We start from the raw sequence: 14,387 nt of genomic DNA, 5'->3' as shown, positions 1-14,387 counted from the left end.
TCTCCTTCCTATTCAGAAGGGCTGTGAATTCCATATGCAAACTGTTCTCCCTATCCCCAGAGTCCTATGAGGAAAGGGGGACCTTGCCGAGCCCTCGAAAAGCTGCTGTTACGCCCTTTCCCCAGAGCGAAGGGCTGGCCTTTATTCTCCATCTGAGGGTGATCACTAGCGCTTCTTGAGAGAACGGAGACCTGGCTTCTCCATCTCTGCCTAATCAGAGAAGTACCTGGAAGCTTCTCTCGGTGAGAACAAACTGAGTTCTGCCTCCCCAAGCACCCTGTGGAATCGAGCCTGTCCATTTATACAGGAGGACCTGCTAGGCAGGAGTCCAGAGGAGGGGATGTCTGAACTGAGTCTGGAAGGATGGAAGGGAGTTTTTCAGGCAGATGAGCTTCTGAAGGCATCCAGGTAGAGACCAACATGTGCTAAGGCCCAGAAACAAAATCAACTGGTTGTGTTCCAGGAGATGTGGTTGACTCGAGGGGAAAATGGGAATGGGGGTGTGTGGATGGTGCAGGCCAGAGCCAGATTGTTTTGGGCTTCTCACTGCAAACATGATTGACAGCAGGACAAAGTGTTTTCTGGGTGAAGTTTATTCTGTTTTCACATCTAGGTTGTTGGGGAGAGTGATAGACAAAGTTCTGGATTCTGGGCGTCGTCGGCACATGCTTGTAATCCTACTTGGGAGGTTGAGACAGGAGGATCACTTGAGGCTAGGAGTTGGAGGCTGCAGTGTACTATGTTCGCATCTGTGAATAGCCACTGCACTCTAGCCTGGACAACATAGTGAGAACCCATCTCAAAAAAAAAAAAAAAAAAAAAAAGGCAAAGTTCTAGATCCTAACTGGAAGAGTTAGGCCAAGAAGGAAGAAGAGGTTCTGGGAGCTGCTGGCTACTCCTCATCCTCCTCACTATCGAGATACTTGTGGGTGGCGTAGCCCATCAGGGCACCAATATTACCTGTGATGACGCTGCTGCCACCAGCCCCTGTAAAGCAAACACAGATGAGTCACTGGGGCCCAAGTGCCAGGCCTGGGAATCCAAATGTCTGGAAACCATTGGTTGAGTCCAACCCCTTATTTCTAGATGGAGAAACAGAGGCCCTGAGAGAGGAGGGCACTACTACAAAGTGAGTCCCATTTTTACCTTGCCTTGACATCCCAAATCAGAGATGTGTTTCAGTGATGAAAAAGGCAAAAATAATGGCTCCTTCACCTGATGTCTGCCATGGAAACGCCATGTTATTAATCATGCTAACAGCCACCTTCGTGGAGCCCTGTGTGGGTGTGGGGGGTTCACAAGCCAGGGATCATTTCATCTTGTCACAGCTATGTGCCATGTGAGAGGACAACTAGCTGATAGCCCAGAGGTGTCCCTGGGCTCGCCCACACTCTTCCCCTCCTATTGCAGGGGTGTGGCCCCCTCTGAGCAGGGCTCTCTTCTTTTGGGCTGGCTCTTTGGGCTTTTGCCATTCAGAATTGAGAGAAGAGAAGATGCGAGGTTCAGAAAGGCAGAGAGGGAAGTTTGTCAGGGGCAGGTTTTCTCCAGGATTTTGGAGGCCTCAGAGCGAGAGAGAGAGGTGGGGGTGGGTGGGGAGAGAGGAGAGAGAGGGAAGTAAGGCCATTTTTTATGAGTCACTCTGGGCCAGCACAGTGGCTCATGCTTGCAGTCTCAACACTTTGGGAGGCCAAAGTGGGAGGATTGCTTGAGCCCAGGAATTCAAGACCATCCTGGGCAACACAATGAGACCCCATCTCTACAAAAAAAAAAAAAAAAAAAAAAGCCAGTGTGTGGCGGTATGCGCCTATAGTCCCAGCTACTTGGGAATCTGAGGCAGGAAGATAGCTTGAACCTGGGAGTTCGAGGCTGCTGTGAGCTGTGATCATGCACTGCATTCCAACCTGGCAGTGTGAGACCTTGTTTTGACCTTTATCTATAATAAATAGATCAATAGATTGATCAATCGATAGAAGAGTCACTGTGAGCTCTGTATCTGTTCCCTCCACGGTGTTCAAAAAGTGCAAGTCAAGACCAGTTTGGTGTGAGATTGATTTGAGTTACTCTACTACGTTTCTTTGCTACTGTGGTCTCTGAGATTGAGCAGATTCAAAAAATGTTAAACTAAGGATGATCATCCCCACGCACCGCTGAGGGAACTGAGGCTTGTTGTGATTTGGCCAAAGCATCAGTGAGGCACCCAGCCTTTGAGGCTGAGAATGGGGCTTCTCGCATTGTACTGACTGGGTCAGAATCTAGGCTCTGGTCTAAACTAGCAGGGAGACTTGAGTAAGTTACTTAATTTCTGGCCGGACGCGGTGACTCACGCCTGTAATCCCAGCACTTTGGGACGCCGAGGCGGGCGGATCAGCTGAGGTCAGGAGTTTGAGGCCAGCCTGGCCAACATGGTGAAACCCCATCTCTACTAAAAATACAAAAATTAGCCGGGCGTGGTGGTGTGTGCCTGTAATCCCAGCTACTTGGGAGGCTGTGGCAGGAAAATCGCTTGAGCCAGGGAGGCAGAGGTTGCAGTGAGCCAAGATCACACCACTGCACTTCAGCCTGCCTGGGTGACACAGCCAGACTCTGTCTCAAAATAAATAAATAAATAATCACTTAATTCCTGGTAAACTACTTAATTACTTGAGTAAATTACTTAATTCCTGAGTGCCTCAGTTTCCCCAGATGTATGATGAAAATAATAGTAAAGAATGTCCCACCAGGGGCCCAGGCCCCGCACTCACCGAGGCTCTGCAGCGTGGCCACTAGCCCCCCGGCGGGCACGCCGCCCCCATTCAGGATCGCAGACCAGCTCATCAGCGAGGCAGCCACCGAGTTGGCCGCGATGCCGGCGCCGGTGAAGCCCAGCGCGGGCAGCCCGGCGACTGCGAGTCCTGGAGGAACAGGAGCGGGTGAGGGAGCGTCCGCGGCAGAGGCCCGCCCCGCCTGCCCGAGATCCTCGCCCTCCAGACCCACCTCCTCCGACGGCCATGAAGGTCAGGGCCTTCCAGAACCCGGAGCCGCTGTCCGAGCTCTCCGAGCACTTTTTCTTACCTGCAGTAGAGCAGACAAAGCGTAGTGGGGGTGTTGGGGTGGGACACAGGGGTCCCCTACTCTGTGTCTGATGCTCAGGACCACTCCTGGAGGCGGGGGCCACCACTCTCCTACTCAGAGAGCCTCACAGAGGGGAAGGGACTTTCCCCTAGGCGCCGAGCCTGGCACAGAACTAGCATCGAGTAAATTTCGGTAGGATGGAGGAATGAACAGAGTAGTGGGATTTGAATCTGGGACTCTGGCGACAACAACCCTGCGCTGTCCATTGGAATGGACGCCAGGGTCTCTACAGAAGCACGCCAGACTCTCTACACCCCGGACCCTGAAACTCTCTCCTTTATCCCACACTCCTCCCATCCCCCAGCACCCTTATATGCCTCCTTACTTGTCCCCTTACCTGCACCCTTATCTGTTCCCTTACCTGCACCCTTACCTGCATCCTTACCCACATCCTTACCTGCATCCTTACCTGCATCCTTACCCGCATCTTTACCTGCACCCTTACTTGCATCCTTACCTGCACCCTTACCTGTCCCCTTACCTGCATCCTTACCCGCATTCTCACCTGCCTCCACCCCGCTGCAAGTGAAGAGCAGCAGGTAGCACAAGAAAAGCGATACCGCCTTCTGCCGCATGGTGGCGCCGCGCGTGGGCTCCGTCACTAGACCTGCGAACGGGCGAGAGGGAGATGGTCCCCGGAGCATTTTTGGAGCTCATCAGCTCCGTTGTTTTCCCTTCCAGTTCCAACTGAATCAGTAAAAAGCAGCGAGGTGTGGTGAATGGAATCCAGGATCCCTCTCAGGAGCCTCGGGAATCCGTTTCCTCTCCGCATCAGTGGCAGAGATGTCCCTGCCCCAACCTGTGGGTGTGCGGATTCTGTGCGGATTCGCACGGTGTTTGGCACGTGGTAAGCTCCGCAGATGTCAATATCATGACTGTGGTTGTTCTTGGCCTTGTACCCAAGTGACCTTGGGCAGGATACTAGGGTACTTTGCTTCTCTGGGCTTCAGTTTGTTTATTTCTAAAATTGGGGTATTAATAGAGTCTATTTCAGAGGGTACTTGTTAATTTAATAACTGTTCCACGCTGTATCCCCGGCACTTTGAACAGTGCCTGACGCATAGAATTTGCTTTAAAAAATTTTTTAAGATAAACTCATTCTTACAATGCATTGAATATCTACAGGCACCAAACATTCGCCTCACATCAACTTAATTTTTTTTTCAGAAAGAAAGCACAGAAGGGTGTGTGGAAAAAGAAACTCAGTTTCCCTCACCGTACGAGAGGCTTCTGACAGCAGAAGTGTGGGGGTTTCTCCCCACCAGCAAGCAAACAATCAGTCCTCTGGTGAACACCACCTGAGGGTCCCCAAATTCAATTCTGACACCACTATGGGTAGATAGTGGCCGATCCCACATGTTGAGGGTTCAGTCCCCCAGACTGCCAATCGAAAGCCCTAGGTTGTTTTACCTGTGTTTCTGACTGACTATAAACTGGGGTTCCCACAATTCCCTCCTGCAGTTTTATTAATTTGCTAGAGCAGCTCACAGAACTCAGGGAAACACTTTACTTACATATACTGGTTTCTTTCTTTAAAAAAAAAAATTGATCTTGTTGTTGTTTTGAGACAGGGTCTCACTCTATTGCTCAGGCTGGAGTGCAGTGGCCCCATCTCAGCTCACTGAGACCTTCGCCTCCCAGGCTCAAGTGATCCTCCCACCTCAGCCTCCAGAGTAGCTGGGACTACAGGTATGCACCACCACGCCCAACTAATTTTTTTTTTTTTTTTTGAGATGGGGTTTCACCATGTTGCCCAGGCTGATCTTGAACTCCTGAACTCACGCAATCTGCCTGCCTCAGCCTCCCAAAGTGCTGAGATTACAGGCATCAGTCACCATACCCAGCCACATTTACTGGTTCCTTATGGATATTACAAATGCTCCAGATGAAGAGATGCATAGGGCAAGGTATGGGAGAAAGGGCATGGAGTTTCCATTCCTCTCCAGAAGCACCACCCACTGGAGACCTCCTTGTATTTGGCTATCTGGAAGCTTGTCAAACCCTGTCCTTTTGTGTTTTTATGGAGGCTTCATTACATAGGCATGACTGATTAAATCACTGCCCATTGGTAATCAGCTTAACCTTCAGCCCCTCTCCCCTCCCCAGAGAAAATGCCAGCCATCAGTCAACTTATTAGACAGTTATCACTCAAAAGATGTTTATCACTTTGAAGATTCCAAGGATTTTAGGAGTTGTATGCCAGGAACTGGGGGATGAAAAAATATATTTTACAATATCACAAGGGATAAAGGTCACACAGCAAATTGTGCAACATGGGTACACATTCAAGACAGTCAGAATTCATGAACCTATGCTCTTTCCTTTATACCACAAAACTGGAAAATGCATATGCCCTCAGACTCGCCTCTAATGTGATCTTTGTCAGATCAATGCTATTTTCTTAAGTTAAAAAGAAAAACAAGAAACTCCTCTCATGTATTGAGTACTTAGCACTTTATGGCACGCAGTCCACTTGTACCTATAACAACACCACGAAGTAGGTACCATTGTTATCAACCACATGTTATAGATAAGGAAACTGAAGCTCAGAGAGGTTAAGTAATATTCCCAAGGCTGCCTAGCCAGGTCATGGCAAAGTCAGGGTTTAAACCCACAATTGGCTAATACCCAAGCCCACATTTTTTTTTTTTTTTTTTTTTTTTTGAGATGGAGTCTTTCTCTGTCGCCCAGGCTGGAGTGCAGTGGCGCAATCTCATCTCACTGCAAGCTCCACCTCCCAGGTTCATGCCATTCTCCTGCCTGCCTCAGCCTCCCGAGTAGCTGAGACTACAGGCGCCCACCACCAAGCCCGGCTAATTTTTTTTGTATTTTTAGTAGAGACAGGGTTTCACTGTGTTAGCCAGGATGGTCTCAATCTCCTGACCTCGTGATCCGCCGGTCTCGGCCTCCCAAAGTGCTGGGATTACAGGCGTGAACCACCACGCCCGGCCACCAAGCCCACATTTTTAACAACCACTCCAGATGGCTTCATCTATCCTTAAAGATGAACTCACTGTCACATTGGATCCTATAATAAAGAGGCTTCTAAAATCATCCAGTCCTTTGAGCAGCAAAGGCAACTTAACCTTCCTTTTACAGAGGAAGTAATTAAGGCTCCAAGAGGTGACAGGGTTAAGGCCACAGATCGCTGATATTGCACCTGTAAGCTGGGTCTCATGCCACTTGGGGTTTTGCATCCCATCTCCCTAAAAATCTCCAACCCATCCTCTTAGACAAGTCCCAGCCCAGAGCACTAAAAGGGACCCAGGAGTGCTGCCTCCCAGGAGAAGGGGCCTCCTGGCTCTCAGAATATGAGATTTACAGGCAGACAGGCAGCCTGGCAGAGGGTGGCAGCTTGATGCCCACACTTCATAGCTCCTGAGTTTACCTTGGAGGAGAGAAGAGAAGCAATCTTCAGCCCGGAGCCTGCTGATAGATGGGCACAGCAGCGAGTAAACGGTTCTCCGGCTGAAGGCTGGCTTTTTATCATCACTTGCGGATCCTCCCACGTCTCACCCTAGGCAGCCAATCCCTGTCGGAGTTTCTATTTCTGCACTCTGCAGTTTCATTTTCCCCTCTCTCCCAGTTCCTGCACTCTGCAGAGTTTCATTTTCCCCTCTCTCCCAGCTCCGCCCAGCGGGAACATTTGTGTGCTGCCTGCTGGCAGAAAAATGCACTTCAAGCTGAGGACTTTTGGAGCCGCTAAGGGTATTCAAAGCATGTCACACTATGATGAGAGCCACGGCCATACTGGGCTTAGTGAAGCCTGATCACCAGCTCCCTCTGGGGCACACAGGCCTTTCACCATTCAGTCCAATTAATAAACAACACCTATCATTTATTGAGCACTTGCTGCATGCCAGGGTCTGTGCAAAATGCTCTATTTACATGATCTTTTTCCAATCCCACAGTAGTCATGTGACATACCATATGCTGTTTATAAACCCTCAGAACTTTAAGTCACTTTGTTCCATTGTTCTCTCAGGCTGGCTGCTTCTGGGTCATGGGCATATGGTAAGACCAGTGAAGCCTGTGTTCATGTGGCCATCATGATACATCTTGAGTTTCAAGATGGGTCCCCTGGCCCTAGGTAATGAACTGAGCATTCTTTAAAGCCTTTGGATGGTGATGCTTGAAGTGCTATGGGTCAGAAATGCAACCTCTATTTGGAGAACATAGAAATTCCAGTAAGGATGAATCATTGCCTTCTCCCAAGTGGAAGGGGTCTGAAATAATTGACCTGCCACCAGATGGCTGGCTATTCTCATTGAGCAGTTTTGCCATATTGCTACCTGCTGCTGGTAGATTGGCTATATTTTGGCAATTGCCAGATCAGTTTTGGTGAGAGGGAGCCCAAGTTGTTGGACTCATTTCTAACCCCCATCCTTACCACCTTGGACACTCATAGGTCTATTGCAAGGCAATAGTGAGGCTAAATTTAGAGGCTGGCTGACATCCACAGGATGGGACATCCTGGCCATTGGGCTGTAGAGCCTCCTCTGCAGCAGATGATCTCTGGTCAGCATTAACATGAGACACAGAGATCCAGGTGCTTTATGCCCATTCAGAGTTCATTCTTATGCCCCTAACCCACACCTGCTTATTCCCAGTCTTCCAATCTTGTTCCATCCATGCCTTTGACCAACCAGCCAAGCCATTTGCCTCTTATTAGCAATTGGTGTATGTCTGTACCTCAGTCCATCTCTCTCTCTCTCTCTGCATACAGAGGGAACAACACGGTATACTGCTCCTAGTTCTGCCCCCTGGGAGGATTCACTATTATTCAGCGCCACCCCCAACTGGGGCTGTAATAGAGTGGTCTGTTTCCAGCTGATACCAAAATATTATACTGACTTATCTGTGAATTGAGTTCGACTGCTTTCCTCCATTATCTGTTGGTTGCTGGGAACATTCCATGAGGCCATATATATGGGTCAAAGAGAAAACCCAGAGAAACAGAGTTGGGTGCCACAGGACTCTGAGCTCCCTGTTTATTTAATTTACTCATGCCTTTTAGACCCCTTTTGCTCAGCCTTGAATATACCATTTCCATCATATATTTTTGGTTTTGTTTTGTTCTTTGTTTTTTGTTATTTTTGTTTTTGTTTTTGAGACAGTCTTGCACTGTTCCCCAGGCTGGAGTGCAGTGGTGTGATCTTGGTTTATTGCAACCTCTGCCTCCCGGGTTCAAGCGATTCTCCTGCCTCAGCCTCTCGAGTAGCTGGGATTACAGGTGCGCACCACCATGCCTGGATAATGTTTTTTGTATTTTTAGTAGAGATGGGGTTTTGCCATGTTGGCCAGGCTGGTCTTGAACTCGTGACCTCAGGTGATCCACCCACCTCTACCTCCCAAAGTGCTGAGATTACAGGTGTGAGCTGCTGTGCCTGGCCTCTTTGTTGTTTTGTTGGTTGGTTTGTTTGTTAGAGACAGGGTCTCACTCTGTTGCCCAGGCTGGAGTGCAGTGGTACAATCATAGCTTACCACAGCCTTGACTTCCTAGGCTCAAGAAATCCTCCCACCTCACCCTCCCAAGTATCTGGGACTATAGGCATGTGCCACCACACCCAGCTAATTTTTATATTTCTTTTAGAGATGGAGGTCTCACTACATTGCCCATGCTAGTCTCCAACTCCTGGCTCCAAGTGATCCTTCTGCCTCTAGGTCTTAAAGTGCTGGGATTACAGGCATGAGCCAATGCGCCCAGCTTCCATCACATATGGAATTGCTGCTCTACCTTTCTGATAATACCCAACTTAAGATACATAGCTACCTGGCACCCAGTGGTGAGATGTGTAGTCACTACTGGGGCCCAGTGACACATCATGGCCTCTTTTCCCAAAGGGACCACAGTAAGCATAGCCTTACTGCAGAATCCTAAGAATCCTAACCATAATTCTCCTATGTGGGCTTTCAGAGACTTTCTACAGAATCTTTTTTCTCCCTCCCTACAGAATCGTTATCCACCTTTACACAGATACATCCAGCAACATTGTAGGATCATATAATCAGAAGTGGCAGCATAGCTTGTTTTGTGGCCTGAACCTGCTACACAGTTAAGAGGAAAGAAAAAAACCAAAATGTCCTAATGTGCTTTTTCTTTTCTTTTCTTTTCTTTTCTTTTGAGACAGAGTCTCACTCTGTCGCCCAGGCTGGAGTGCAGTGGCACGATCTCGGCTCACTGCAAGCTCCACCTCCCAGGTTCACGCCATTCTCCTGCCTCAGCCTCCTGAGTAGCTGGGACTACAGCCGCCCACCCCCACGCCCGGCTAATTTTTTGTATTTTTAGTAGAGACGGGGTTTCACTGTGTTAGCCAGGATAGTCTCGATCTCTTGACCTCTTGATCCCCCCACCTCGGCCTCCCAAAGTGCTGGGATTATAGGTGGGAGCCACCGCGCCTGGCCTCCGTTTTCTATTCTCTCAATGAACACAACAATCGCCACAGACCAGATGTGTGGGTGGGGTTTTTTTCTCACACCCCAAGCAGCAGACACCAGCTGGGTGTCCTCCGATTCATTTTTTTTTTTTTTTTTTTTTTTTTTGAGATGGAGTTTCACTCTTGTCGCGCAGGCTGGAGTGCAGTGGTACTATCTCGGCTCACCGCAACCTCCGCCTCCCGGCTTCAGGCGATTCTCCTGACTCGGCCTCCCATGTAGCTGGGATTACAGGCATGCACCACCACACCCGGCTAATTTTGTATTTTTAGTAGAGACGGGGTTTCTCCATGTTGGTCACGCTGGTCTCGAACTCCCAACCTCAGGTGATCTGCCCACCTCGGCCTCCCAGAGTGCTGGGATTATAGGCGTGAGCCACCTTGCCTGGCCTCAATTCTTTTTTTTTTTAATTATTAAAATAAAAATATGGAACGCTTCATGAATTTGTGTATCATCCTTGCACAGGGGCCATGCTAATCTTCCCTGTATCATTCCAATTTTAGTATATGTGCTGCTGAAGTGAGCACTTTTTTTCTTTTCTTCAGACAGGGTCTCACTGTGTCACCAAGGCTGGCTCAGTCACGGCTCACTGCAGCCTCGACCTCCTGTGTTCAAGTGATCCTCCTGCCTCAGCCTCCCGAGTAGCTGGGACTATAGGGGTGCACCACCATGCCCAGGTAATTTTTGTATTTTTTGTAAAGATGGGGTTTTGCCATGTTGGCCAGGTGGTCTCGAACTCCTGGGCTCAAGGGATCTGCCCGCCTCAGCCTCCCAAAGTGCTGGGATTACAGGCATAGGCCACTGTGCCCAGCCTCCAATTCAATTCTGACACTGTCTACCTGGAGAGAGCATCGATCCTACAGGTTGAGGGACTCCTCAACACTGACCCTCAAGACACAAATCAGGGCTTCTGGAACTTCCGACTGGTTGCAAGTTGGGATTCCCATAATCCCTTCTTTGGGTTTAATTAATGTGCTAGAGAGGCTCCTAGAGCACAGGGAAACACAGTTAGCAGTTTACTACACAGGAAATTAGAAAGGCTACATGAAGAGATGTGTTGGGTGAGGTATGGGGGAATGGGGACAGCGTCCTCCAGGAACATCCATGTGTTCAGCTATTGGGAAGCTCTCGGAACCCTGTCTTTTTGCTTTTTTATGGAGGCTTCATTACATAGGAATGATTGATTAAACCATTGGCCACTGGTGATCAACTTGACTTTCAGTCCCTCTCCCCTTCAGTGGGTGGAGCTGAAAGTCCCAACCCTCTAACCTTGCCTTGGTCTTCCCAGTGACCAGCCCCATCCTGAAGCTACCTAGAGACTGCTGGCCATCAGTCAATCATTAGTATACAAAGCATGGTGGCATACACCTATAGTCCAAGCTATTTGAGAGGCTGAGGCGGGAAGATTGCTTGAGCCTAGAAATTCAAGTCCAGCCTGGGCAACACAGTGAGATCCCATCTCTAAAAAATAAACAAATAAGAAATCATTAGCACACAAAAGGCATCACTTTGGAGATACCAAGGATTTTAGGAATTGTATGCCAGGAAATGAGGTATGGGGGAATGGGCACAGCATCCTCCAGGAACATCCATGTGTTCAGCTATTGGGAAGCTCTCGGAACCTTGTCTTTTTGGTTTTTTATGGAGGCTTCGTTATCTATTTCAAATATCTATTTCACAATATCACTGTCCACCTCTGGTCTTCAAACCCCATTTTTTTTTTTTTTTTTGAGATGGTGGTTCTGTTGCCCAGGCTGGAGTGCAGTGGCATGATCTTGGCTCACTGCAGTCTCCACCTCCCAGGTTCATGTGATCCTCCTGCCTCAGCCTCCCAAGTAGCTGGGATTACAAGCATGTGCCACCATACCTGCCTAATTTTTGTATTTTTGGTAGAAACAGGGTTTCACCATGTTGGCCAGGCTGGTCTTGAACTCTTGACCTCAAGTGATCCACCTGTCTCAGCCTCCCAAAGTGCTGGGATTACAGGCATGAACCACTGCACCAGGCCTTCAAACCCAAATTTCTTTCTTTTTCTTTTTTTTTTTTAAATTTTAATGTAGGTTCTGGTATACACGTGCAAAACGTGCAGGTTTGTTACATAGGTATATGTGTGCCATGGTGGTTTGCTGCACCTATTAACCCGTCCTCTAAAAACCAAAATTTCTTACATCAAAAGTACATACAGGGCCGGGTGCGGTGGCTCATGCCTATAATCCCAGCACTTTGGGAGGCTGAGGTGGGTTGAGGTCAGGAGATCGAGATCATCCTGGCTAACAGGGTGAAACCCCATCTCTACTAAAAATACAAAAAAATTAGCCGGGTGTGGTGGCGGGCGCCTGTGGTCCCAGCTACTCAGGAGGCTGAGGCAGGAGAATGGCGTGAGCCTGAGAGGCGGAGCTTGCAGTGAGCCAAGATCCCGCCACTGCACTCAGCCTGGGTGACTGAGCGAGACTCTGTCTCAAACAAAACAAAACAAAACAAAAAACAAAAATAAAAAGTACGTACAACTCCCCAGCTACTCGGGAGGCTGAGGCAGGAGGATTGCTTGAACCAGGAGGCGGAGGTTGCAGTGAGCCGAGATCACACCATTGCACTCCATGCACTCCAAGACAGAGCAAGACCCTGTCTTAAAAAAAAGGACATAAAATTCAAAAGATACTGCCATAATTAGCCAAGCATGGTGGTGCCCACCTGTAGTCCCGGCTACTTGGGAGGCTGAAATGGGAGGATCGCTTGAGCCCGGGAGGTCGAGGCTACAGTGAGCTGTGATTGCACCACTGCACTCCAACCTGGGTGACAGAGCAAGACCCTGTCTCAAAAAAAAAAAAAAAAAAAAGGAATTAAAATAAAATAATAATAATAGGCAGAGAGATATCCTCCTCAAAGTAATAGTTTGATAGAGAAGTGGAGTGGGTAATTGAAACATTTGTTGTCTAAAATAGGGGGAGATGAAAGCATGAAGGGCTGGCTTACATGTTGCTCACACACAACACAAGTGGAGACTAAAGGAGTGGACCCACTAGATTTTCCTCATCTTTTCCAATAGATCAGGAAAAAAGGGAGCGAGGAGGATGCTGGTATGATTATTCAATTCTTGCCAAGGGAGGAGTACACTGGTACAATGTCCATAACTGTTTTTCTTTCTTCTCCAAATCACTTCAAAAAAATTTTTTTTCCTCCTCTTCCTGATGTAGTCCTAGGATCAGGGCTGCAGCTACAATATCACAGTCCCCACTTGTAGTATCCCTTATAATAAACTAGTAAATATAAGTGTTTCCCTCAGTTCTGGAAAGTGCTGGCAGCAGGGATGATTCCTAAGCAAAAAACTAGAACTACGTTTTTAAACTTTATGTCACAATTCCTAAAGGCCTGATGGAGGTGGGTTGTGCAAAATTGGAGTTAACAATGAATGCAGCCATACGGCCTGGTGGTAAAAATCACCCGTAAGTTCTGCACCTTTGCTATCTTATCCTATTCAAATTGGAGTGAACTAAGGAGTACTTACTAGACTAGTATTGCTGGCTGCAATCTAGACCAGCACAGTGGCAATCTTAATGTCCCTTCCAAAGGTAAAATCTTTGGATATTAATGGAGAGAAGGAGGGATAGTAGCTGAGGGTAAAGAATTTAATAAATGGATTATGAATTGAGGGAAACCCAATATTACATTAACACCTCAAAAGGGGCTCAGAGCAAGAGATGACATTGTCTGTGGTCGGTTATCCCAGATGTCAGAAAGAGTGATATATATTTGGTGAGATCACTCCTGCTTTTGGAACCTGACAAGATTGAATGGAAGCCTGCAAACCTGAATGACATCACCATGGGAGACATTCATACAATATGATGGATGGGACTAACTATTAATGATTGAATAGGATTTTAGTAAAGTGGCAGTATCTTTTTTGCAGGGGCAGGGGACAGGGTCTTGCTCTGTCACCCAGGCTGGAATTCAGTGTTGTGATCACAGCTCACTGTAGCCTCAACCTCCCGGGCTCAAGTGATCCTCCCACCTCAGCCTCCCAAGTAGCTGGGACTACAGGTGGGCACCACCATGCTCAGCTAATTATGGCAATATCTTTTGAGTTGTATGTCTTTTTTTTTTTTTTTTTTTTTTGAGACAAGTTCTCACTTTGTTGCCCAGGCTGGAGTGCAGTGGCACAATTTCAGCTCAGTACAATCACCGCCTCCCGGTTCAAGCGATTCTCCTGCCTCAGCCCCCTGAGTAGCTGGTCTTACAGGCCCATGCCAGTACACATGGCTAATTTTTGTATTTTTAGTAGAGATGGGGTTTCACCATGTTGGCCAGGCTGATCTCAAACTCCTGACATCAGGTGATCTACCCGCCTTGGCCTCCCAAAGTGCTGGGATTACAGGCGTGCATCATGCCTGGCTGAAACTCCCATTTTTAAAACCATCAGATCTTGTGAGAGCCATTCACTATCACAAGAAAAGCAGGGGAAAGACCTTAGCCCATGATTCAGTCATCTCCCACGCTGTCCCTCCTGCAACATGCGGGAATTATGGGAGCTACAAGATGAGATTTGGGTGGGGACACAGAGCCAAACCATATCATTCTGCCCCAGCCCCTCCCAAATCTCATATCTTTACATTTCAAAACCAATCATGCCTTCCCAACAGTCCCCCAAGTCTCAATTCATTTCAGCATTAACTCAAAAGTCCACAGTCCACAGTCTCATCCTAGACAAGGCAAGTCCCTTCCACCTATGAGCCTGTAAAATCAAAAGCAAGTTGGTTAATTCCTAGATACAATGGGGGTACAGGCATTGGGTAAATACAGCCATTCCAAGTGGGAGAAATTGGCCAAAACAAAGGGGCTAC

At 48.1% G+C, this 14,387-nt stretch overlaps 1 protein-coding gene and 1 non-coding gene across 3 annotated transcripts; both read right to left on the bottom strand.

The window, feature by feature from the left end:
- Nucleotides 1-575: 575 nt before the first annotated feature.
- Nucleotides 576-6,655, bottom strand: IFI6 (interferon alpha inducible protein 6). Of its 2 annotated transcripts, none has more exons than XM_008953397.5 (5): nt 6,500-6,655; nt 3,605-3,718; nt 2,974-3,051; nt 2,742-2,891; nt 576-987 (listed from the first exon to the last, which is right to left on the bottom strand). In XM_008953397.5, the coding sequence occupies exons 2-5, from the start codon at nt 3,684-3,686 to the stop codon at nt 893-895; spliced, it is 405 nt and encodes a 134-aa protein (XP_008951645.1). In that variant the 5' UTR covers nt 3,687-3,718; nt 6,500-6,655; the 3' UTR covers nt 576-892. The 2 variants fall into 2 exon arrangements, with proteins under 2 accessions (XP_008951645.1, XP_003828123.1); XM_003828075.6 differs by having other exon boundaries at nt 3,617-3,718; nt 6,500-6,654.
- Nucleotides 6,656-9,966: 3,311 nt separating this feature from the next.
- Nucleotides 9,967-10,073, bottom strand: LOC112438363 (U6 spliceosomal RNA). Its single transcript, XR_004669173.1, has one exon. It is a non-coding gene; the product is annotated as a U6 spliceosomal RNA (small nuclear RNA).
- Nucleotides 10,074-14,387: the final 4,314 nt, after the last annotated feature.

Source organism: Pan paniscus, chromosome 1 (genome assembly GCF_029289425.2).
Source record: "Pan paniscus chromosome 1, NHGRI_mPanPan1-v2.0_pri, whole genome shotgun sequence".
Lineage (NCBI taxonomy): Eukaryota > Metazoa > Chordata > Mammalia > Primates > Hominidae > Pan > Pan paniscus.
The sequence above is the reverse complement of the archived record's forward strand: the minus strand, read 5'-3'. Positions and strand labels throughout refer to the sequence as shown.